Here is a 26,048-nt window from a genome sequence, read left to right as displayed (position 1 = left end):
TAGTTTCTAGTCCATTTTCTTCGTCATGCTCATTAAGCTTCAAGGTTGCTCTGTGTTTTTTTTTTTATTAGAAAAGACTACTCAGAACCAGCAAGTGCCTTCGGGGCATTTAGGGGATTGGGCAGAATTTTCTTCTGTGGACGATAACTGCTGTTTGTTCTCTGAGACCCCGAGACGTGTTCTGCAGGATCTCTTGCTTTCCCTGTGAAGTTCATGGCCATCCCGTGGTGCCCTTGAACTTGCTCTTCTATGCCCTGCACTTCTTACATACTACACGTTCCTCCTAGAGGCTGGCCCGGGTCAGGCTCCGAGTGCTTTGGTAAGACTGTGCCCCAGTGGTGCTGTTCTCTGGCTCCTGTGTCCCCTGCTGTCCAGGGGCACCACGTCACAGCAGTCACAGTGGGTTAGAGGCCCAGGTACTATCAATGGGCAGTAGCTTCCATTGGAAAGTTCCTCCCAAACCTTCACCTATGGGCTTTAGCAGCTACGAAAATGGCCTTAGTCTGACATTTTAAAAGGAATTGCAAAATAATGATGTTAAAATACCTATTATTTTTTCTACTTAGTAGCTGATTTTTTTTTTCCTTAAGAGAACTTCGGTTCCCCTGAAATGCGATTTGTACGGGAAAGAGGGGGTAGGTGCGTGCTTTCCTGCCTCTCCCTGCCTGTTTGCACACTGAGTGGGTGCCCTGCTGACCTTCGGGGCCAGGGGGATGGAGGAAGCCAGGCGGGTGCTCCACCCAGGCCCCGAGGGCTCCTGCCTCCCTCCCTGCGTCTACTGACAAAGGAGCCGCTGAAAGGCCTTTCACTGGGGTTTACTGACAAACAAAGGAGGGACTTGGCCCGTCTCTTACACAGCCTTCTGCCCCACGAATCTTCTTGCCTTCCCCCCATCTGTCCCCTGGTTGGAACGTTTAGGGTGACTTTCCTCTAGAGGCACAAGGCAGTTTTACTGGCCTCAGGAGGTTTTTTACGGAGGATGTGGGATTCATTAGAGTCTGCGTGATTTTTAAACATTTCCCCTGTGTGTTGAATAAGATCACCTAGCTTCCTGGTGGGAAGAACAGTGTTGCGTTCCGGAAGTCAAGATGTGGTCTGCGTCCCCCGGGGGGATGGACACAAGCTAATCGTGAGGTTCTTTGCAATTGGCAAGACTGCAGGATTTCAAGAGTCTCCAGACAGAAGCTAAAGCAACCTGACGGGACCACAGGGTCCCTACAGAAAAACAACAGAAACTGTGTTCATTTTTCCTCCTTAATAATAGCGGTAACTTCAGTACGGGATGTGGGCGATGCCAAGGATGATGATGGTCATGGGGTGTGTGTGTGTGTGTTTGCGTGTGGATGCTGAATTAGGAAGTGATGATGAGGGACAGGGTGATTTGGGAGAGGTTGTTACATACCCCTGGACTGTGTGAATCAAACAGTGGGCGAAACCAAATCCTACAGGCGTGACAATGGCGCTGACATTTCTGTGATGTGTCATCTGTGTAGACAGTGACTGTTTCAGCTGATGGTCATGGTCCATTCAGGGCCCCCAGAGACATTGTGAGAAAGAGGAGGCCCCAAATAGAAAAATTTGTCTTCGGGTTTGTCCTGGAGAATCAATGTCCTTTAGGAGGGCAAGGTTTCTTTTTGTCTTGTTTGAGGGGGAAAGAGGTGAGGCAAAGGACAAACACCACATGTGGGAACTGGCTGGACCCCGGGGTTGCAATGAGTGTCTGGAGCACAGGGTGACACAGCACACGTAGAAGCCATCGGTTTGCCCGCTGTCAGCAAATACGGACTGAATGCCAGCCGCGTGCCCGGCCCTGGGCCGGCTCCAAGGGCAAAGCCTCTGTCTCGGCCCTGAAGGCATTTGTTAGGCTCATAAGAAATGCAGCAAAGAAATGGGACATCCCAAAGGACGTGGTCCCTGTGACAATAAGGGTCCACCCAGGGTCTCAGGGAGTGTGTGGGACTTGTACCCGTCCAGTCGTGGGGGCTCATGAGTAACCCTAGGAGGGCCATCTGAGCTGGGCCCTGCAGATGGAGAGGGATGGGAGGAGCCAGGGAGCCCCGTGGGCCAAGGGCCTGCGCTGTGGGTCTGTTCTCGGACTGTGGACTATCAGGAGGTCTGCAGAGGCGGGTGGGAGGGAACGACCTCCAAAGACATCAGCCTGGGAAAGGCTCAGCTGCCGCTCAGGTCTGGCCCTGTACGTCACTGAAGAGTTTGATGCTGTTTTGAAGATAGCGAGGCATCGAAGGCAGGGTTTTATAACGGAAAGCCATTTCTGTCCGACAGTAAGTGCTCAAAAGCCATTTTTGCAATGAAAGGACATTTCCCTCCCCACACTTTCAGACAGATGAGTGGTCTACAGGAGAGGCCAGTGCCATGGCCCCCAGGACATGTCTTCTCCTCTGTCTCATGAGACCCGGTCCTCCCTCCCTCCCTCCCTCCCTCCCTCCCTCCCTCCCTCCCTCCCTCCCTCCCTCCCTCCCTCCCTCCTTCCTTCCTTCCTTCCTTCCTTCCTTCCTTCCTTCCTTCCTTCCTTCCTTCCTTCCTTCCTTCCTTCTTTCCTTCCCAGGATTCCCACAAATTAAACAAACTCAGCCTCAGCCGCAATCCTTCCTGGTGGTTTAAGCAATAGGGACCCTCCATTAACTAATAAATCAAAAGGGTAAATAATCCCTGGCCAGGCAGCTCAGTTGGAGCATCGTCCCATCCACCAAAAGGCTGCAGTTTGATTCCTAGTCAGGGCACCTACGTAGGTTGTGGGTTCAATCCCTGGTCGAGGTTTGTATGAGAGGCAGCAGGTGTTTCTTTTTCACACTGATGTTTTCCTCTTTCTCTCTCTACCTTCCCTTTTGTCCAAAATCAATAAACATATTTTAGATTTTTTGAAAGGGTAAATATTAATACAACCAACTTGGCTGCCCTCTGGAACAGCACAGAGACTTTCTTCTAACACACACCAGCTGCTGAACTTCCTGGGACAGTTCTTAGGAAACGGCCACTTGGGGAGGTTTTGCGTCAGCAAATGGGAGGCTAAGAACAAAACCATGAAGAGTCCATGGGATGTTGACGGAGACCCGCCGAGCCATGGGCTGAGGTGAGAGAGCTTCCTTATTTCAGACGCTTCTGACTACCCAGGGCTTTGAGTGGCAGGAACACTGATGGGGAAGGAAAGGGGTAGAAACCAACACGATGGTTTGTGTGTGCTTTCAATTTAGAGCTGGGAGATGAAATTAGCAGTTCATCCTTTTCAACAGTTGAGTCATCAGGGGGAAGAGAACTGCATCCGAGTATGGAATGAGTCTGAATCCCTGACATGGTAACGATGCTTCCAGAAGCAGGTCCGCTTGTCTGGTTTTGATCCTTCAAACCCCAGCGCTTACCGACATGTTAGTGCTTGACCTCAGCTCCTGCCCGAAGGACCTCAGGTGGACAGAGGAGTCAGACACTGCAACGCCGTGGGACTAGTGACGTCCCTGGATGACAGCCCCTAAGGAATGAGGAAGCAGGGAGCTGGCCGATGACAGGGGCGGGGACAGGCTGAGGCAGAGAGGCCACCGGAGACAGAGGAAGCCCTTCGCCGGGCCGCGCTCTGGGAAAAAGGAGTTAGAGCCTGCAGGCTCTCCGATCTCAAGGTTAGTAACTTTCTAGAAAAAGGTCTGGAAGGGACCAAGTTCTCACTTGTAAAATCACCAGCGTCCCAAGAGTGGGGCTGCGAATGAAATGTGGTCTCAATGGGTGCAGAGGGGAAAGAGCCTGGGGACACAGGTGTCATTAGCTGGATGGTCGGTCTCTGTGCTCCTGTGAGTGTGACGATGGGGGTGGTTGGTGAAGGGGTGTCTTGTAAGTACTCCTCAGGCTGTTTCCAGAAGAACTGTATGAGGTATAGGAGGTCCAGGAGCAGAGTTCTTGAGAATAAGAAAGTGGAGCTGATTCTCCCAGCGTCTAATGAGCAGAAAGACTGAGCAAGGGTGAACTCACGCACTGAACGTTCATGACCGAAAGAGTATCCTGCCCAAGGGCTGGCGAACGGTTTCTGTAGTGGGTCAGAAAGTGAGTATTTTCAGTTTTGTTGGCCATATGGTCTTAGTGGCAACTATTCATTATTGCACAAAAACAGCCACAGAAAACACGCAGAGAAGAGAGCCTGGCCCAGTGCCAACAGAACCGTTTATAGAGTCCGCTGGATTCAGCCCATGGGCGGTAGTCTGCAGACCCTTGTCCTGGAGGATTCACTCTGAGCCCAAAGTGAAGTCTCTGCTTTGAATGCAAGTGCGTGTTTCTGGTTCCCTCAGAGCGCGTGGGTCTGCCGCATGCTGAAGGTCTAGGGCATCACGGTCTAGCAGGGGTGGCCAACCTCCTGGCACCTCTGGGCCACACATTAAATACATTGTGACATGTAATTACAAAATCATCTCCTAACACTTTAAGTAAATTTATGACTCTGGCACTCACAGCCATCATGAGCTACACACAGCCCACGGGCCACATGCAGGTCGGATACCCCTGGAAGGGAAAGCGCATGCCCCTCATTGGGAAGATTCTCTCAAGGAGACAGGAAGTCCTTTGAGGCAGGACTCAGAAACCCAGACTGCAACGTCCCCGTGGAAGGTTTTCTGGAAGCAGGTGCCTCTTCACAGCTAGGACAGCACTCCCAAGACCTTCCCAGCCCCAGGCGTCCGTGCACGCAGGCGCCCACTGGCTTTCTTTTTCTTTTTTCTTTTTAAATATATTTTGTTGATTATGCCATTACAGTTGTTCTATTCCCCCCCTTCATTCCCCTCCACCCTGCACACCTCTCCCCCACCATTCCCCCTTTAGTTTATGACCACGTGTCTCAAGTTCTTTAGATTCTATATTTCCCATACTATTCTTGCCCTCCCCCTATCTATTTTCTACCTACCGTCTATGCTACTTATTTTCTGTACCTTCTCCCCACTTCTCCTCCTACCACTCCCCTGTTGCTAACCCTCCATGTGATCTCCATTTCTATGGTTCCGCTCCTGATCTAGCTGTCCTCTTAGTTTGCTTTTGTTTTAGGTGTGGTTGTTAATAACTGTGAGTTTGCTGTCCTTTCACTGTTCATGTTTTTTTAACTTCTTTTTCTTAGGTAAGTCCCTTTAACATTTCATATAATAAGGGCTTGGTGATGATGAACTCCTTGAATTTGATCTTATCTGAGAAGCACTTTATCTGTCCTTCCATTCTAAATGAAAACTTTGCTGAATAGAGGATTTTGGTTGTAGGTCTTTGATTTTCATGATTTGGAATACCTCTCTTTCCAGCCCCTTCTTGCCTGTAAGGTCTCTTTTGAGAAATCCGCTGACAGTCTGATGGGAACTCCTTTGTAGGTGACTGTCCCCTTATCTCTTGCTGCTTCTAGTATTCTCTCCTTCATTTTAATCTTGGCTAATGTAATGATGATGTGCTTTGGTGTGTTCCTTCTTGGGTCCAGCTTCTCTGGGACTCTCTGAGCTTCCTGGACTTCCTGGAAGTCTATTTCCTTTGCCAAATGGGAGAAGCTCTCCTGGCTTTCTGTTCTGCAGCTGCAGCTGGCCAGTGGTTGCTAAAGCAGCAGCGAGGAATGGAATCAGAACAGTCCTGAGTCTCAGTGGGCTGGGGAAGCGGGGACTTGGGTTACTGAGTAGGGAGACTAGAATGGTGCCGATATTCAGGAAGGGCAGAGATGTGAAAGCAGACATTGTGCAGAAAGCAGAAGAGTGCCCTTGGGGAGACAGAGACATGTCTGTGGGGACAGGGTAAGAGGCGTCACCAGCCCAGGTCCCCTAGGTGAACTTGCGGATGGATTCATCCTTATGTGGTTCACCAGTGGAGACCTCCAGTAATATTTTGATTAATGACTTCCTGGAGGATGGAGTGCTTTTATACGGACAGCTCTATTAAAAACAACAACAACAAAACCTCAAGCCAGAATCCCTCCATAAATCATGCAAAACATGGCTGCCTACACCACAGAGAGCTGAAGTGTGCTATTTGTCTTTGTTCGGATGGCGACACAGAGGGCTCATCCGCAGCAAAAATGTCACAGCTGAAGTTCATCTGCAGCCACACGTCCTCCCGCACCTCTCATTCAGATCAGTTACCTCCCTGGATTTGAGTCGCTTTAGAATACAAGGGCGCAGGCACTGTCTTTGTCTCTTAGCTCGGTTGGCTTCGGATTCTTGGGAATGAACGAAGGGGTCACTGTAAGTTATTATCAATCAGTACCTTTTCTTCAGTGATGGCCCTCCCCGCCCACCGTACCTGGGGCCCTTTTCCTGTGAGGAGGAAGTTCAGGGAGGAGCTGCAGTAGGCGCAGCGGAGAGCAGATGATGCCATGTTACATCTAATTTCTTGTAGGGCCCGTACCCAGTGTCTTGTGCCTCCTTCCTCTCCCCCTGCGCCTCTGCCACATTTACCCTCTTTCTTTTCTTGGCGACACGTACAATCATGCACTCACATACACTTGATACATATATGTGTATATATGTTTTGGTATTTGTTTAATAAGTGCTTAATGATGATTCATATCATGAATCATTAACAACTTGGACTTTGACCTGCATCGCTCATTCCCAGCTGCTACTAGAAAGTTGTGACTCACAGTGTCCCTTTTTCTCTTTTCCAAGGCCCCTTTGCAATTCTACCTGAATTTGAGGACCGGCTTTTCCACTTCTGCAAAAGCAAAACCAAAGAAAGGCCACAGAGATGATTGAAAGTTTGATAAGAACCGCATTAAATCTGTGGATTGCCTTTCCCTTGCAATTTAGATGCCTTTCATTTCTCTTTCTTTTTTTTTTTTTCTTTTGCCTAACTGCTCTGGCCAGAACTTCAGAGTCAACGTGAATGGTGGTAGGGAAAGTGGGCATCCTTGTCTGGCACCTGATCTTTGGGGGCAGGCTTCACCACGGAGCGTGAGGCCCACTGTGCGTTTTCATGGGGGCCCTTCACTAGCAGTCACTTCGGTTTTCCAAGCACAGGTTTGCTCATTGGCCGCTTCCCGTGTTTTCTGGTGGAGCCATTCCTTGGCTTCTCCTGATAGCTCTGGAGGGACTGTGTTTCCCCCTGGGCCCCAGGGTCGGAGAGGCTGCCTCACGGTGAGCAGTCCCGGCCCGAGGCCCTCTGATCGGAGGGCCAGAAGTAGATTCCTCCTCAGGCGCCTCTCTGAGTTGTCTCCCTGCTTCCGACTGGCTTCTTTTTTCTTTTGCTTTCCTATTACTCTTTCTAGTAGTTTTTCTTATGAAATGCCTTCTATTGAACCAGTGGGCAAGGCTCTGCCTTCCTAACCGGACCCTGATGGGTCCCATGGAGGCAGGAAGCCTGTCCTTGTCATATGTCCGTGTGACTGTCAGTCCCTCACCCTTCATCTTCATGGGAATCTCCTTGGAATGAGCCACCAGCCCATCTCACTCAGATCAAGGTGGCAGTGTCCCAAGTCAGATGTCCCGTTTTGCTTCCTCCCAGTCCAGTCTTCTTGCAGTGGCCAGTGCTGAGGTATGTGGATGCAGGAGACAGAAACTTGTTTTCCCAGAGGCTCATAGAACATGGGAATTCATAACCTCAGACAATATGCTCAGATTTGAGTTTTGAATTCAGTGGCTCAGTGATGCCGTCTGCGACCCAACTTCATGCCTGTCTCTTTCTGCCGTCCTCTGTGTCTTTGGGCTGAACATTTTTCCTTATTTAAGTGCAATAAGAATGCAATACGATTCCAATGGGGTGGGGGAGGAGATAGAGAAGAAGATGAAGATGAAGAAAAAAGAGGAAGAGGAGAAGGAAAAGGAGGAGACAGAGGGAGGAGGGAACAAAGGGAGGGAGAGACACCTGTCGTCGAGATGGGGTGTTCATGATGTCCCTTTCTTAGCGTGATCAATTCAGTCCACAGTTGGTTTCTCCACTGCTGCGCCCCAATAGTCATAGTTGTCAACTTGGATTTCTCCTAGTATCGCTGTGGTGTGGGAGAAGGAATAGATCCCCAAAGTCAGGTTTCCGTTAGGGGTGAGGATGAAGAAACAGGTGATGCTCAGTTGTCTGTCTAAGAGTTTAATTCAGATCCTGTTCTGGTACCTAAAAGACTCTAATAGCTTCCACTTGCTTTTATAATCAAACCAGAAAGTCTATAAGAGCAAATGTTATCTCAACCCATCTCTGTAGAATCAATTTCCTGTCATTTTTGTTCCCATGTCACCTCCATGGATCTAGCTGAAATGACTTTGAAAAGATTCCTTCAGGGCTACGTGTGTGCCATAGACGTACGTCCCAGGAATCATACTTGGGGCTGAGTCACAGGTGTGAGCAGGATGCTGTGGGACCTGATGGCCAAGCATGAAGTTCATTGTTGACGCGTGCACTGATCAGCAGTGCCCACAGTGTCATGGATGAGACATGAGACAAATTCACATGGAGTACCGAGTCCTGTGGAGGGAAAGGGACCGCACGGCTACTCCCTCAAGGGGGGAGCACTTCAGAGCAGCTTGGCCACTCTCTCAAAGGGAGAGCCCAATGATCCTTGCCTAGACAGCCTTTTATTGGTTTTTTTTGCACAGGGTTCAGGTACAACTTATTAATCATTGTCAGGCAGTAAACAGTAGATCGTATACAAAGACCCATTAGGGCTTCTCCTAAGTCGGGGCTGTCAGCTAAAAGGCTACAGAACTTTGGGAACATAAACTCACTTTTTGCTCGGGCCCTTATCATTTAACTAAAAGCATTCTCAGCAAAGCAGGCTTCACAGGATTGTTAGGAATTCTTTCTCATGCCAGATCACCCGGGGAACTCGCCATTCCCAGCACAAGGCTGCACCACCCTCTGTCATTGTTTCCAGGCTTAAGTCAGGCAGAGGAGGCAGATAGCCAAGGAATTCTCGGAGACTTCTCACAGACAGACTGAGGACTCAGGCTTCATCAAAGCCGGGGGGCGAGGTCCATCACCCCCTTTCTCCATAGCCCCCCAAGTCCTTCCCTGGGGCCTCCACGTGATCATGCCTGTCTTAGGTTGTTCCCCCCTTGGGGAATCTTACCTATCATTGGCTAACTGATCAAGCACTGGGGGCCAGTTATGGATGAAAGAGCAGAAGCGGCGCTCCTGCCAGGGAGATAAGCTTTGTCTCCTTAGTGGCTTATGGTCCGAAGGTCGCTCACTCAGCCTTAGCCCTGGGGGGTTACAGCTCCTGAAACCAGGCGGGGTGGTTTCTAACACATTGTGTATGCCATCGAAGACACTTGCGATCCAGACCCGAGTTCACTTGCGTCAGCTCCCACCCACTAGACTGTGGTCACCCCATTTCCTGATAGTGTTTCCTGTCATCATACCATGATCTTTCTCTCGTTTTTCTGCTTGGACAGTCTTACTCAGATAGGAAGGCCCAGGATCCCTTGCGCCTTTTCTAGGAAACTTGCCCAAATCTGTTAGCAGGAATTGTTCCCTCACTGGGATACTATAGAACTTGATCAGATGACTCGTGTAGAAATTATCAAGTGTTATTGTAGCAAACTGCTCCTTTAATCCTCCTGACGAAGCATACTGCACACGATTTGAGGGCCGAGGCTCTGCTGTCCCAGGCTGGCATTTCTGGGGCCCAAGCAGGGAGTCTGGTACCGCACAGTAAAATTTGCAGCAAATTGTGTGACTGAGTTACTCACAAAAAAGAGATAGCAGACGTGTTGTGTGGCTACCACAGAGTTGTTACAAGCACAAATAACAGCATCAGTGTGCAAGTGTTGGGAAAATTGAACGCCATGTAAACAAAAGCTGGCACCATACATTTTTACATGTACGCATTATGATTTTGTTCTGATCATCATGACATTGTCGATTTCGTACTTGATTTCATGTTTTTGGAAGAAGTCCCAGCTCAGCCACTGATGTTAACCAGTGAACACCCAGTGACAAACTTCGGGGTGACAAACATGGGGGTTCAGTGTGGGCAGCAGGCAGAACTGTCTGTAGTGGCTGCTGCCCCTCCGATGCCCAGTTTTTACTCACCTTTTATTCTGACACTCCCATCAGGGGCCACCTGCATTTGTGTGACTCCTGTTGCCATAGAGACAGTACTATATTTTTATGCTTCCATGGTACTATGTTCCTGACAAAGATCTCGAGAAACTAAACCGTCATTTTACAAGAGGTGGGAGGGAGCGATGATGAACCAAAGAAATCGATCACGCATTGATACTGCACGACGGTCACAGAAGATGTGACCATTGGGGACACTGGTTACAGGGGTCACAGGTCTTCCCAGTCCTGTCTGGGCAAATTCCTGTGTCTCTGTAATGATTAAAAAGTAAAAAGTTAGAAAAAATCACCCATGTGGTCGACTGGCCGATTGGCTCTCTCCTGAGCCATGCCACTGATTTATCAGGAGACGCTTTGCGGGTCCCTTCCTCACCTAGAGCGAGTGCCTGAGGTCAGCCCGGGCTGCCGCTGCCTGAGGGTTGCCACATCCCCGCCACAGGCTCCGCCCTTGCTCTTGGGTCTCTGCTCCAATCTCCTGTTCTCATGGGGACTTCCTGGGCCTTTCTATCAAAGGGAAATAAGACAGCGCCTTCCCTGTCCCCACGCCCTGCTGTGTTTTCTCTCATGCAGTTACCACCTACAACTTACTCTCCTCCTTACCTCGTGTTTTCCTTTCTGCTTCCTCCCACTAGAACCTAAGTTCCATGATGGCAAGAATTGTTTAAAAGTTTAATGTATTGCTCTGTGCAGCTCACTGCCTAGAGCTTGGCACAGAGAGTGCGCTTGGCAAATGTTTGTTCAATGAATGAATCTTTGTAGAAAATGAAAGCGTGAAGGTAAGTCGACAATTTCCCCGAGAGAGAAGCAGTTCAGACCCGCCCGTCCTTGTACGAGAGCAAGCTGGACTTTGAAGCTGAGCCCTTTTTCCTGTGTTCATGCTTCAAAGAAAGGAGGTGCTGCCGATAACATCTGAGAGGAAGGAAATGGTACATCGTGCTGGGCCTGTGAGAATAACATTATCAAAATTGCCTTTCTTATAGACCAGCCTCCCAGGCGCTTTCCAGAGATGGACCGTCTGACTCTCTTCTTGGCTCTTCTTCATGTCTACAAAGGTAAAGACAGTGTCTTTATTTTAAAAATTTACTCGGTTTTTTTTTTTTGGCCTTATAGCGTGGCATGTTCAGAAATGACAATGCTCTTCTGTTGGCTTAGATAATTTTTCACTTGTTCAGAAAAATTAAACGTTCCCAGTACCTATCACCAGCGGCAGAAACCTCGTTAGACTGACTACGGTCGGCACTGGGAGCCTCTGCCACGAGCTCAGCTTCCTACCCCGCCACGTCTCAGAAAGCTCAGCGTGAGCTTCAGGCGTCTGCGTGGGGTTTCAGTCACAGAGCGATGGGGTGGGAACTGACAGGATGTCTGTTTCAGGTCTAGGGGAAGACAGGCTTTGGGACACAACCATCAAGCTGGCGGAGACGGTGACTCTGGAGTGCGTGTACCCGCTGTCGTTCCACCTAACCCAGATGGAGTGGTTCAGGCTGGACGCCACGAAGAAAGAGTCTATTGCCATTTTCCACCCCGACTATGGCGAGGTCATAAGGGAGTCCTATGCTGGGAGGGTGGACTTGGTCAAGTCGCCCTCGAAGCTCAACGACAGGGTGCTGTCCATTCGTAACGCCTCGGAGGCTGATGTTGGCTTCTACTCCTGTCGTCTAGATACCTTCCCATATGGATCTTGGGAGAAGGTGATACAGGTGGTTCCAGCAGGTAAGCGTCGGTTTTATTTCCCTTTATACTGATCTGCAACGTTGGATTCTATAAAGCCCACATAGAAGCCGTGAAATGCTTTACCATGTTTTCGTCGTGGTTTTTGGACTCCCGTCTACATTCTATGAATGTGGTTTCAGAGGCATAAAACTTGGAGTCTTGTTTTTCTTAATGCGCTGTCATCTTGGAGGAGAAGAAGCATCTCAGGAGTTTGCCTGTGGTGGAAGAAAGCCCAGTTCTTCTCTTGTCTTAGCCGTAAGCTGGCCCTCAGTAAACTGATGTTGGCAGCCTTTGGGTTTGGGAACCGGGTGCCTTCCTCCGAGGGCCTCCTTCCGGTCATGCGGTGCCCCTGCCCTTTGCCGGGCACTCAGCCGTGCTTGCCCCAGCCCCTGCTGGCCACAGGCCTTCCTGCCGCGCTGAGTCTGCACCGAGTGGTGAACCCGGGCAGAGTTCAGACACTCCCTACATTTTCTCCTTCAAGTTTCACTACAGAGAACCCTTCAGAAATGGTGAGCTGTCATTTCTAAAAGAACCTGATGATCTCTCCCAGCACGTTCTTGGTGGCTACCTGTAACAGAGGTTTCAGATAGTGTCATAGCTGAGTGTGTCGTAGCCACATGGATCGGTTCTGGTGGACTGGAAAGCCTCGACTTTTACAGCAGGCGCTTTCCACATAATCTTTTGTTTGCTGCTCAGCCTCTCCCCGTCTCAGGTTCCTTAGTAATACTTTGAGTTAATAAAACCATCTCTCTGTCGAAGGGTTTAGCGATCATGTATTTCAGGAACTTAGCCTTGGTAATAGGGGAATGGTAGGTATTATTACTATCATTATTATTTTCTCTGCTTTTGTTACGAAATGCATGGTGATGAAGTTTTCAGGTGTTAGCAACAGTGTGAGGGAGGGGTAACTTGGAACTGTGTGTGTTTCTTTGTCTGATGATTCTCCAGCTGTGGTCCAAGTGGGCACTCAGAGAGTATGTGGTATCTGAGGTAATGCTTCCTCTTTAAGGCATCTGTATTATAAGTTGCAGTGATGTAGGCTGAATCCATCTTGAGGTCTGAAGTATAGCAAATGACTGTAGTCAATGGCAGTGTATTAAATGCCAGAAATGTGCTAAAAGTAGATTTGGGGGCTGTCCTCACACATACGTACACAAATGATTACTGTGTGTTACTGAGAACCATATGTCTCTGGCCTTACTAGCCAGAGCAAATGCTGTGATATTACGGAAGTGCCCTCCAAAATGGGTGGCCTACCCCAAATACTGCACCCCCTCACTCTTGCTGGGTGCCCACAGGGTGCTAAGTAAACACATGTCATCTCATGTAATCCTTGTGAAGCACCGTGGGGGGTCATGTGTGCCCATGACACAGATGAAGAGACTGAGGCTCAGGGTCACTGCTGAACTCAAGGTCACAGAGTGTCTCAGCTGCAGCACCAGGATGGGAAGGGCAGGTTGTGCTGGCCCATGAAGATGGGGAGAGGATTTTTTAAGGCAGGGGGCCAGGGTGAGGGAAGGAGAGGAGGTGGAGAGAAAGGGGTATCTTAGATGTTCCGGGTGCTACGGAGAAGGGCACAGTGGAGGTTCCGACTCCTGCCGGGGACAGAGAATGGACCGGTCTGACTCGGGCACATGCCTCGATGGGATGTAGCTCTCACACCAGGCTCTGCCACCTTCACTGTCACTAGAGGTGGCCTGAGAGGTGGCCTCAAGGGGGAGGAAGAAACTGTGAGAATGGGACCCTCTCCCTGCCACCAGCAAGAGGCCTCAGCATCTGATATGTGGGCGTCCCAGGTCAAGGTTTACCTGGTAGATTCCCCATTTTCATTGAATGTGAAGCAGTGGAGTGTCAGAGAAGGGTCTGGAAGGTTAGGGCACCGGATCGTGCTGTTCCTGGTGGAGTGTGAGCCTCACTCTACAGTGAGGACCACCGAAGGGTGAGGACCACTGAAGGCACTGGGTGACCTTCAAAAGGGAGGCACAGGATAGACCTGTGTTTTTCACCCCCTGGAAGACTAGACCAGGTGCAGCCCCGCAGAAAGGGAAGGGTCTAAGGGCCAATGAGCCAATAGCTTTTTGTGGACCAGCCCGCTTATCTGCTGCTGGTCAGAGTGTAAATCGGTGCATCTCTTCTATTATTGGTGTTGGCAATCTCCAGGGTCCTCCAGAAAAACAGAGCTAATAAGACGTGGCATGCAGAGAAAGAAATTTATTGTAAGGAATTTACTTATGTGATTATGGAGACTGGCAAGTCCAGATCTGCGGAGTGGGCAGGCAGGCATACACACGCACACACACACACATGCACGCACGCACGAGTAAAGAGGGTTCTGTCAGATGTTACAATTTGGCAGTTTTTTATTTAAGAGAGAGAGAAGATAGTTGAGCCTGTAAGAAATAGTCAACTGATGAAACAGAAACATTTTAAAGGCTTAGGAATCCCCATGCTTCGTGCATCCAACAGTATACACAGAGGGCAGATGGTGAGGGGCCTCCAGGGACTCGCGGAAACCCAGGAGGTGGCCCCTGCCCTTCTCGTGGGAATTCAGGCCAGGGAGGTTTCTGTTGACCTGCTTCTGGTTGGCAAAGATGGTGGGGGTGGGGGGCTGGAGGGCACACGCCCCAGGGGAGAGTCAGCTCTTGGAGGAAAGTAACCAGAAGTCACAGAGAGAGAGATGAAGGGACCACCCCCAGACAGGGCGAGACTGGCTGCACAGATTAAATCCAGTGCCTGGAGGGCTGAGGAAGTGTAACGTCCGAGCTCGGCAAGGTGGGGCTTCCTGAGAGTCGTTGCTTCCAGGTGTGTGGCTGCAGGGCTTCTGCCCCTGAGGCCCTGTGGTCTACCCTTGCCCCCCCCCCCCCAGAAGAGGCTTTCGCCTCTGGACTCCTTGCAAGATGCGACCAGGCCATCTGCAGCAGGGATGCCATCCGCCGCGGTCTTCTTGAGCAGACGTCTGTTTACTTACTCACACCCTCTCCTTCTTCTCATAGATTTTTTTCCCATCCCTGGGGTGGGGGCGCATTAGGCTGAGTGGCTGGAGAGTGGGCTGCAGCTCAAGCTTGGACCACTCCCCAGGCACTTGAAGATGTTCCCAGGGCAGCTGGGGCAAGAGAGCCCCTGGGTTTTCTCCCCTGACTTTCGGAAACCACACAGTTCGCACCTCTGGGGTCTCTTTCTCACAACTGCTATTTCCTTGGCACTGGAGGTGACTGCCCAGGATGACAGAGTCTGGGCCACGTTTCCTCTGCAGGGTGAGTGCTGGTGGCATGTGGGTGAGAGTACAGAGTGGCGAGCGTGGTTTTATGGGTCACAGCCACCCAAAGACCGGAAGAGCTCACACACCAGGGTGCCTCCCTGGAACCTTCCAAGCCTGTCCTTACTGAGAAGTCTCTCTCGTCCAGGTCAGAGCCGCAGATGTCCAGTGCTGCTCCCCAGTTCCCTCCTGGAACTGTCTCTGTGCCATTAGGGGGCAGGCGTCTCTGACCTTCACAGGCCTTGCTGGAATTTGCCTGTTGACAGAGCACAATATTAACTGAGAGGACGGTTCTTTTTGTGCATTTTCTGAGACACCAATGCTGGGTTTTGGGTGTTTAAAACAAAATAAACAAAAAAAGGGAAAATAAATAGCCATGGAAAGGAGGGAAAAGCAAAGGGGTCTCCACTCCTCCGAGGCCCGGGGCCCCTCAGTCTGCTCTCCCGTTGAGTCACTGGGTCCCGGGCCAGTGTGGCTGGCACTGGGTGAATGAAGGATGCTCATCTGTGCCTTTGTTCATAGTTTTTGTTTCTGTTTGCTTTTATACGGAGTGCCGGTGGCAAGCAGGGTGGCTTTTCCTAGCATTCAAAAGAGTTTCTAAAGACATTTAAGATTTTGAAAATGTTAAGAATTTTAGGGCCATCAAGACAATCCTTCAGGGGTCAGTGTGGCACCATCCCTGCAGGCGACTTCTCTTCCTCGGTCTCCATGGTCATTTTAATTAAATAACTCAGCCCAAAGGGCGTATGGCTCTTCCCCAGAGACATTTTTCACAGCCCAATAAATCTCAATGTGAGGCAGTTTTCCCTGGTTTCACCTATTTAACCAACCTACATTTTTTTAAAAAGTCATCTTCATAATCGGCCCAGAGAGAAAGGCCATGTTCCAGAGAAGACTGATCTACACAGAGGATAGAGACCTCATATCAATAGTTACATTGACTAAATAGCATCCATGGGTCACACCTGCTGATGTCTGTGGGATGACGATTGTGGCTGATGACAATGACATCTGGGTGTGGATTCTGTGAGCATGGAAGGGCACCATCCAACTAGCAAAGTCTCTGAGAAACTCACATTCTCATTTTAGCAGACTGGCTCTTCAGGACCCACCTGTCCCATTTCTCGGCAGGCTCCATGAGGTCTGCAGGCTCCCAGCACAGATGAGTCCAGGGGGGCTGAGTGAAGGGGAGCGTGCGTGTCCCCTGAGTGTGTGGGACAGTTTCCTTCCCGATGGACAAAGAACCTGGAACTTCAGAGAGTTTTAGGGCATCTCAGGTTGCTTTTTCCCTGGTTTTAGTTTCCTGCAGCTAACTGCTGTCTGAACATAGTAAGTGGAAATTTCCAGAAATACATCATTCATAGTTAAATTGCACGCTGTCCTGAGTAGCTCTGTCCCAGCTGGGGTGGGCATCGTCGCTTTTTCCGAGTCTCCACAAGGTACAGACGCTGCCCACTGCTCATGAGTCACTTAGCAGCTGTCTCAGTTGTCAGACCAACTCCATGTTCAAGTAGAGCCTTCAGCAGCCTAGCGCTCGGTCCCAGAGCCCACGTCCCCCTGCTCCCTCCACCTTGTCACGTCTGCCCTGCACCACCTCACAGCATCTCAGGCAGGGTGAGGGCAGCTCCATCTGAGAGCAGGAGAGAGGCCATATTCTCATGGCTTTAATCGCAACGTGTTCTTAGAATTGGGCTATTTTATTATTAGTTACTGTTCATGTCCTGCTGTACCTGATTTATCACTTAAACCTTATCCTCGGTGTGTGTGCATTGGGAAAACACAGTGTATGTAGGTTTCAATAATATCTGTGGTTCAGGCATCCAACTGGGGGTCTTGGACATACCCCCACAGATAAGGGGGGACCATATATCATTTGTCATCTGAGAAACCGCCAGATAATCCAATTATTGCCTCTGAGACCAAGCTCAGTAACAGCGATGGAGACAAATGAGACTCTCTTGCCTGCTTTATTAGCTTATGAGATCATTTCTCAAAACACCTCTCTATTATCTTTTAGGGAACATAGTTGCTCATGGAATAGGTACAAATAAAGAACCTTTATTTAAAACAAATACTGTGCTACTTCTCTCCCCATTTCTCTTAAGTCCTACAAGTGGCCCCTAAAAGAGCAGACATTTAACAGGATGGAAACATTCCCAATGACTGGCTGGTGCTGTGCTTTGTTGAACAGTTTTATACAGAACACAGTCTGATGACTGTGTCTTCAGTGGGAATGACAGAAGTGTCCCAAAGAGCAAATTATTAAACGCTGTTGCTCAAATGACGTTTTGAGGTATTAAAGTCTGCTCTTTGTTGGATGAATATTGATAATAGTAATTTTAAAACTTGTCTAAACTCTTTCTAAATCCATTGGCTAGACAGTCATTTTTTGCTGTGAGGAGGAGAAGCAATGACTAAGAAAGTCTTTGCTTTTGAAAAGTTTCTAGTCTACCAGGAAATGTACGTACTACCCATTACGTGAGTATGGAGACCACGGCCCCATAATGCAGAGTGGAACTTGTCGCACAGCATGGGACAGTGTCGGGGGAGTTGAGAGGTGACGGAGATTCCTTCTGGTCAGAGGGAAGCATGGAAGTGCACCAGGAGGGGCGTCCAGGTGTGACTCTGGACAAACGTCACAGGTGAAGGAAACACTTCCTATAGTTGGGACACGTGGAAAATACCACTGGTCACAGGTTTCGGGGCAGGTCTGTGGGGCGAAGGTCTAGCTTTCGGACTTCATTTGGTGGCTAGCAGGGTTTCCAGATGGTGGAGGTCACACGTGGGGCAGGATGGCACCACCACCCCAGTGCTTTGGAGACACCACCCCCGTGATTCTCACTCCAGGGGTCGGGGCAGGGTTCCTCAGCAGTCCCTGGACTCGTGAGCAGTAGATGGAGCGAGGGCGCATTTAAGGAAGAGAAAAGGAGCGAGTGAGACCAGCATCACCCCCCCATGGTCCCAGCAGTGCTGGGCATCGCGCTTGTCCTGGGGGATTTCGTTGGGAGTTTGCCGCATAAAATGGCAGAGGGGTGGGGGTGAGGGGAGGGATGGATGCTTCCACGGAGAATCACCAGCACCCACCCCTCAGCTGGATGCCGGAAAGGCGTGCACTCCGAACACAGTTGAGTGGAACAGGACCATCTCTCATGAGCACCGTCCAGGAGGTAGAAAGTGCATTTACACTTTGGCAACGCTGATAGCCCATAAAATGTCAAACGTACCAGTGTGATGCACTTTCAGTGTAAATTTATTTCCCCGAACAGTTTAATTATTTATACCTAAAAATAAGTGGAAGAGATTCGCCCCCCCCCCAAATATATTCTTCCCATGGGGCACTGATTGCAATGCAGCTTCCACTTTCTACATCTAGTTTAACCGAGGTACCTCAGCCACTCACCCCATTAGTTTGTGGCTTCTCCACCCCGGATACTTTACTGTCATTTGCAAAGTTTCGCTATCACAACTTATTAGCAAATCATGTGCAAGTATATTAAGTTCAGCGCATTCCTGTTCACAGGAGAGTTATTCATAACAGCCCGAAGGTGGGAGCAACCGAGGTTTTCATCAGGGAAATGAGTGAATAAACGAAGTGCGGTATGAACACGCAATGGGTCGGAATTCAGCATTAAAAAGGAGGGGAATGCTCACACAGGCCAGTGTGTGGACGAACCCCGAGGACATTGTTCTAAGTGAAATAAGCCGGTCGCAACGGGACGGACGCTGCACGCCTCTGTCACAGAAAGTGACTGGAGGAGTCAGGTTCGTAGAAACAGAAAGTCAGGCGGTGGCTGTCAGGGGCGGGGGCGGGGGCGGGGACGTGGGGAGTTGGTTAATGGGTACGGAGTTTCAGTTCTGCCAGATAAAAGGGGTTTTGGAGGTTGGTTGCACAATGACATGAATGTACTTAACATGACTGAACCGAGCACTTAAAATGGTGGAGATAGTAAATTCACATTATGTGTATTCTTACCACTTTTTAAAAACACACGTATTTGATGTTGAGTTTAGCGCCAGGACTAACCTGTGGGAGATGCCACTGTTGACAGTGATCTATTTTGAGAGAGTCCGGCCATCTATTGTTCTGCTTTTTGCCTTCGTGACAGTAAGAACAAAGGTGGATTTCTTCTAGCCAGTCCTGTGACACCGGGAAAGTCCCTTCCTTTCTTTGAGTCTTGGTTGATTCATCTACAGAATGGGAATGATATCATGCACCTTATGCGCAGGCTTGAGAATTAATGAGATGCAGCGTCCCTAGCACAGAGCAGGAGCTCCAAGCATGGCCGTGGCATGGAGTTCCCTGAGGAATTAGATGTTCTGTTCAGCGTGAAAGAGCAAGAGTCCTTCCGCAAACACGCTTTACCACTCCAGGTGCTCCACCGGGGGCCAGAGAGGTTCTGATGAGTGAGGCGCCATAGCTGCGCCCTCCTCTCTGCTCTACGCTGGGACAGGAGAGGTAGACAGTGTATCAGTGTGTGAAATGCTCTGATGGGGATGAGTGCCAGAAGGGGGCCACTAGACCCTTCAGGGGACAGTTGTCTTCCTCCACTGGTCAGCTTGGGGGTGAAGGGATGACTGACAACTATTGGAGGTGGAAGAGTCGGCCGAGGAGGGAGCAGGGTAGGCTCGTTCTCTGCAGGGAAAATAGCCTGCGCCAGGTCCAGAGAATGAAGAAGGACTCTGAGGTGCTTGAGGCTGAAAAGGGAGCCGTTATCCTGTAGTGGAAACTACGGAGTGAAGGTGGGGACAGATGTGAGGTGAGAGGCAAGCGGGGGCCAAGCACTGAGCAGTTCTACTCAGGGATCTCCTGGAGGAACTCGTCCGGGAGAGAGGCGTCAGATGGCATCGTGGGGACATCTGTTTGTGAGCAGGACTGCGGAGGGGTCTGGGCTGGAGGCTGTTTTAGGAATGCAGGTGGGAGAGAACAGCAGCTGGGCCAGAACTGGGCAGTGGGGTAGAGAGCCAGGCACAGGTCTCAGAGGTATTCAGAAGGCAGGATCGACAGGGTCCAGCAGTCGCTGGAGGGGCAGGTCAGAGAAAGTAAGAATGACCTTAGTGTCTCAACAGTGGGGAGAACAGGAGGGGGTCCGTTTTGGGAGGGGAATATGGCTCTGGGTACCTGTGAATAGAAAGCAGAGGGAAAATGTTGAAAATGTAAATAAGGCATGTCTCTTGATTTTCTTGCCACGGGATTTATGTCCTCAGCTGGGCCCAGGAGGTGAGTTAGCATTGTCTTCCTTTGCAGAGATCACACTGCCGTTCCCATCCTGGTTTATAGCTGGTTACACATGACACGCTGTTCCAGCCCCATCCCCTGGGGCTCTAGCTCAGACCCAGCCTCAGTGGTGCTCACTTCTTGACCTGCCTGGAGTCTCCTTTTGGACGGTGTCCGGTGGGCAGATACTTGTTCGGAAGCATGGCAGCCACTCGTGAACACCAGCTGCCCCTTTTGTCTGTCAAGCCAGCTGGCCTCCAGCCCCCGCAGAGCAGTGAGCACAGGCCCCCATTCCTGGTGAGGCCACTTTTTGTCCAGTTCCAGGTCAAGTGCTCATTGCGTCTTTACAGCAACATGTCACCAATCTGTTCTCGTGTGAAAATTCAGACATTCCCTGGTCATTCGCTCCATAACGCTGGAACCAAATTCCACCAGTGTCCTCGTCCTTCTCGAGTTTCTCTCTGAACTTTTGGGTGTGCTATTTTTAAATGCAATGGGTTTCTCTTACGTTCTCTCTTTGATGTATTTAAACGTTTTCTGGCATTTATTTTAGAGTCTTGTTTTGCAAGATGTTTTGCAGATATTCTTTTGGCCTAATTATTTGTACCTCTGGCTGCATCACCGTCCCCGTGGGGCGGTCTTGGTTTTGTGGGCGCACTTCACCCTGGTTGGCCGACTCGCCAAGTTAGCCGGAAGGGGCTTTACTTTGAGTCCCTGAGCCTGTATAGCTGCGGCATTCGTTCCCCTGGACTTTCAAAACAGTGTTTTTAGTAGTCCTCATATTTCTTTTGGGGTTGTTATCTCTTTAACTAGATCTTTTTCTTTTTAACCAGAATATGTGCATTTATTATTTTTATTTGTAGTTATGCAAAATTCCCAATAATTTTTTTTAATTTTGCTTTTTTTATTAGAGCTGCCTCTAGCCATTTTGCCCATGACATGCGCTTCGAGGTGCACAGTGTCTGTGCTCGTTCCATTCCACAACACAGTGGAATAGCCCTGTGCTTTTGTTTCTGGTGGACTCGGGGGACGGTTTGTGTGCAGTCCTGATGTGGAACATGCACAGCTGTCTCAGACGGGGGTTCAAGAGTGAGTGCGGAGAGCGCATCCCTATGTCCAATGCCGTGTCATGGACAATCGCCAAGATTGGGAAGCAGTCCACGTGCCCATCAGTAGATGAGTGAATTAAAAGACCGTGGTCCATTTACACAATGGAATACTACTTGGCCATCAGAAAGAAGGACATCTTGTTGCGACAGCATGGATGGATTTGGAGAGAACATCATGCTAAGTTAAATAAGTCAGTCAGTGAAAGACATATGCCATATGGTATGATTTCACTTATATGTGGAATCTAATGAACAAAATAAACTAACAAGCAGAATAGAAAGAGACTCACAGATAGAAAGCAGACTGACAGCTGTCGGAGGGGCAGGTGGTTGGGGGGCTGGATGAAGAAGGTGAAAGGAATTAAGCAAAAAACCAAATACAACTTACAGACGCAGACAACAGTGTGGTGATGACCAGAGTGGGAGGGAGCGAGGGGAGGTAGAAGAGGGTGAAGGGGGATAAATGGTGATGGGAGGAGACTTCCCTTGGGGTGGTGAACACACAATACAATATACAGATGATGTGTTATAGAACTGTATACCTGAAGCTTATATAACTTTACCAACCAATGTCACCCCAATACATTCAATAAATTTTTTAAAAAAGATAGGGTACAGACAAATTTGAGTCCACCGGCTTAATCTTTCTGTTCTGCTCCATTTTGCATAATATTTTCTCCTGGTTTTGTTGCATCAGCCAGAAGGTCTATGGAACAACCCAGTGTCCCCCGTGCAGAACGTGGATTCCTGCAGCGGTCGTCAATCCGGACACGTCTGTGTGTGCTGTCCTTTACAAACACTGATGCATCTGTCTCCCAGAAACACTTTTTTTGCAGTCCGAGGGCACAGTACTCCATTGATTTTTATTGACTAACCTCTTTCCATCCTGCATCCCGTGTGTCACTTCTATCAAGCTTGTCACATTTCCACGAGTTCCCCATTAATCTACTTACATTTTTTTCAGGCCTTCTGGACTTGTGGAGATAAAATTATGGATTTCTACCGAGGGGATAGAGACTTCACTGAGGAACAACAAATTTTTAAAAGGCCAGGGCTGATGGGTGGGAACAGACAAAGGAGGACCGTTTAGCAGTGGCTGCTAAGAGACAAATCTCCATGGGGTGCTTGTCAGTCTGCTGCAACCCGGACCTGCCAGTCTCCACCCTCAGCCTTCCTGACCCCCCTCCCAGCTCCCAAGGCCTCTGACTGTCACCTACTCGCGCCTCTTTGAGCTGCGTTGGGGGTAGAATTAGGTGGACGGTGAAGGGTCGAGATACGTGTTTCTAGCATGGTGCGTCCTCAGAATGGCTCAAGTCTGGGGTTCCTGACGTTATGGGATTAGTGAAGTCGTGAGCCGGAGAGGCTGTTGAACTACAGAATTCTAAATCAGGCCTTGGGCCCTTCGACATGAATTGTTTGGTGTAAAACATTTATAGATGCGCAGCGAACGTGCAAGTCTTTTCCTCTCGACAACGGCGTTATTTCTCATTCCTCATAGGCCTTTATTAATATTTGAACAACAATATTTATTCTCACTAGAACAAGTTTAGGCTTTTGCAATACATTTTTCATACCTTCAACTCTGTCTTAGGAACCTTTTGACTGCTTGTTTTTCCAGGTTTGTATAGACGGTAGTGATCCATTTAGTCATTGATAACTAACTAGTCATTTGTCTCGGGGGATTTCTTAGGTTCGAGGTAACCAGTACTAAGGAGCGATAAGAAGAGTGAGGGTTCCTAGTACTCCTTAGTTGTAATTACTCAAAACCAGAAACCGGATCTTGTTTTTAGTTTACACACACACACACACACACACACACACACACACACGGCACCCAAATCAAACCATGGTAATAAGAATATTGTGGCCCTGGCTGGTGTAGCTCAGTGGATTGAGCGCAGGCCTGCGAACCAGACAATCGAGGTTCGATTCCCAGTCAGGGCACATGCCTGGGTTGCAGACCGGTTCCCTGCAGGCCAGTTCCCAGCAGGGGATGCACGAAGGCAACCATACATTGGTGTTTCTCTCCCTCTCTCCTTCCCTTCCTCTCTAAAGATAAACAAATAAAATCTTAAAAAAAAAAAAAAAAGAATATTGTGGAGACAGTGAGACCAAACAGCACCAGTTAAAATTTGGAGAGTGTAGGCCCTAGGATGTCTGCACCCTTAACTTTGAGTTCCAGTGACTTAGACTCTCCGCTGGGCATCAAGGTCGTACTCACAGGGTAAGGCCAGGGAGGAGCCCCATGAAGCTTCCCACTGGGCCCCTGGCTGTGTGTCGTGGACACTCACTCGGCTCTGCCTGGAGGGACGGTGGCCGGCGTGTAGTGAAACTGGGCTGGGAGAACAAAAATATCGGCGCCTCTGATACAATTAAGAAGCCGCTGCTGCCCGGGGAGGCCCACCATCAAAGGGCACTATGAGAAGGGTCAACATCTCACAGGCGTGCAGCGTGGAGAAATGATGACGTGCAGCCTGTACTCTGCAGTGAAGTTGGAGAAAGCATCCCTGAAGGTCACGTTCGGGGAGGTTTTCAGGGTGGATACAACTGTGGGGGTTTTCAGCACACAGACCAGCGCACGGGCGGGGCAGGGATGGAGCAGGAACCCACGAGGGCGGGGATTAGGGGCCACAGGTGGGCGTGGTGATGAGGGCACGGGGCGGGGCTTGTGCTGCGCTTGGCTGTAGGCAGACAGAGGTGTGGGAACTGTAGGTTTGCATCGGGGTGGGCCACGATGAGGGGCACAATCTGGAAGGACTGCCCTCACCGAGGAAAGGGGGATAGAGAGGTCCACGCGGCCTCGGGGTGCAAAGCAAATACGTTTTAAGGTGGCAGTGACTGTTTGCAGGTACCTGGGACAAGCACGCAACTGACTTACACAGCACAGGCAAGACGACACTTTTAGTGAGAGGACCCACAGTTCCAAGTGTTAGTGGCACACGTGGGAGCCATGAGGAGCTATAAATTGTAGATCGATTCCAGTGCATCACTGGGTTCTTTCCGATAATACCTTGAATCACATTTCTGGTTTCAAATACTGACTCTACCTTCACTAGCCGGGACTTCGTCTACCATATCTTTAAAAGGACAATGATAATTGTGGCCAAAATGTAGGGAGAAACAATCTAACAGCTCATTTCAGATTGTAAGTACCTAGTGTAAATTAAGTATTATCATTGATTGGTCAGAATAACCACATAAGGAAGACTGCCCCAAAGTTATCTTCTTTTGGAGAGTGATGAGTAGTCCTGTGTAGAGAGAAACACATAGGACATGGCTTTCATGAAAGTAAAAAAGAAAAATGGTCAAGATTTTTCAAATCACACAGAAATGGAGGAAGGGTTGCCTTAGGGAGACGTAAGTGGTTCTGTGACCCCACGAGCCATTCTTTTATCTTGCATCTGAGGAGATGGCTCAAGGTGACAGGGGGTGTTTTCTGGGGAAAATTCCTGTTTCGAACCTGTGGTGTGAAGCTTCCCAGAAGTGAAGAGAAAGGAGAAACCCAGGCTCCCGTGGGTCAGACCGATGGAGGGAGAGGAGTGCGTTCATTTGCAAACGCTTCCTGAGCTACGCAGAGCTGTTCATGTCTCCTCCAGTGGTTCCAGCTCCTGCCTGGGGTCTGAGCCTCTGTGGAAGGAGTGCAAACAAAATTTCAGATGAAAGGAAGGGGACAGCTCGTGTTCCCCGAAGGCGACGAATGGACTCTTTTTTGAAAGGAATTAATTTTTTAAATCCTTGAGCAGCGCCGAGTCCTTTTCTGTAAACTACAGATCCTGTCTTGATAAACAACTTCTTTGTTGGGCTCGATAATCTTGCCCTGGGCTGTTCCGCAAGAAAAGATGAAAACGTGCTTTGCAGAGTGTCATTTATTTCACGCAGAGATTGGAGGCTTTGTTTCTTCAGTGTTTATTTATTCTCAAAACTTAGACAATCTTCTGGTCTTCAGTTCTTTCAAAATGCGGGGTCATCAGCTGTCTGTGGTTGCCAGGCCTTGCTGGAAGGGTTTTATCTGCCTCCCACGACAGTCCTTTACATATTTTGCTGAAAATAAAATCTTTTGTCTTAGGTAATAAAATCCCCTGGTTCAAAGGCTTCGTTTGCAATATTTTAGATATTCTTTTCCACCACATGGAGATGAGTTTATTTCGCCTATGTTTAAAAAACACTCCCTCGCAATTTTTCTGTTGGAATTGCTCCAGCCTCTCCAATATTCTTCCTCACCTCGAGGGTGATGGAAACGGAGAGGCGCAGCCGCTCCTGGTTCTCCTTGAGAAATGGAGCCGCAGATTAGCCGAGAGCGCATCCAATACACACTCGGTGCAGCGGTTGAAGGCTTCCCCACCCAAGTGTTTACTGTGCAAGGTTTTAACCTGTCTCGGTGTTTGGCAGTTTTCTGCATTTCCCTCCTTTCTCTGGTTCCCTTGGCCACAGCCTCCAACAATGGTGTGAATTCGCAAACGCTCCTTCATCAATTTCTAGGCTCGGGTCGCGCCTATGTCGGAACAGAGGACAGCCACCTGCTCAGCCTCCCAGGAGTCTCACCCAGCCCCAAACGTTCAAACTGCAAAGCTAAGCCCATTGGCTGCCATCCCAGGCCTTTCTCCTCTCCACCCGCATCTCCAGTGATTCCCCGTTCGTACTTGGGTGTCTGTCCTTCAGCACCTCAATGCGACCCCGTCCTGGGCGGTTGCCTGCCTCTTTGGCTTTTCTCCACATCCAGCCAAGACTTTGCTGCTCTGCCCGGAGCACG

The 26,048-nt window shown here is 49.5% G+C and overlaps 1 protein-coding gene across 4 annotated transcripts in view; it reads left to right on the top strand.

Moving 5' to 3' along the window:
* Positions 1–26,048, top strand: part of CD226 (CD226 molecule) — a 52,706-nt gene that overhangs the window by 2,115 nt on the left and 24,543 nt on the right. For 2 of the 4 annotated variants that reach the window (XR_008391380.1, XM_037145507.2), the window contains exons 2-3: positions 10,989–11,060; positions 11,380–11,718. Coding sequence is in view for 3 of the 4 variants with exons in the window: in XM_037145507.2 (XP_037001402.2) it covers positions 10,989–11,060; positions 11,380–11,718 (411 nt within the window). In the remaining variant the exon portion in view is untranslated. Of the gene's footprint in view, positions 1–3,471; positions 3,630–10,576; positions 10,785–10,988; positions 11,061–11,379; positions 11,719–26,048 lie in introns of those variants that run through there. The other 2 variants (XM_053664129.1, XM_037145517.2) reach the window with 2 other exon arrangements.

Source organism: Artibeus jamaicensis, unplaced genomic scaffold (genome assembly GCF_021234435.1).
Source record: "Artibeus jamaicensis isolate MK-2021 breed Jamaican fruit bat unplaced genomic scaffold, CSHL_Jam_final contig_354, whole genome shotgun sequence".
NCBI lineage: Eukaryota > Metazoa > Chordata > Mammalia > Chiroptera > Phyllostomidae > Artibeus > Artibeus jamaicensis.
The sequence above is the reverse complement of the archived record's forward strand: the minus strand, read 5'-3'. Positions and strand labels throughout refer to the sequence as shown.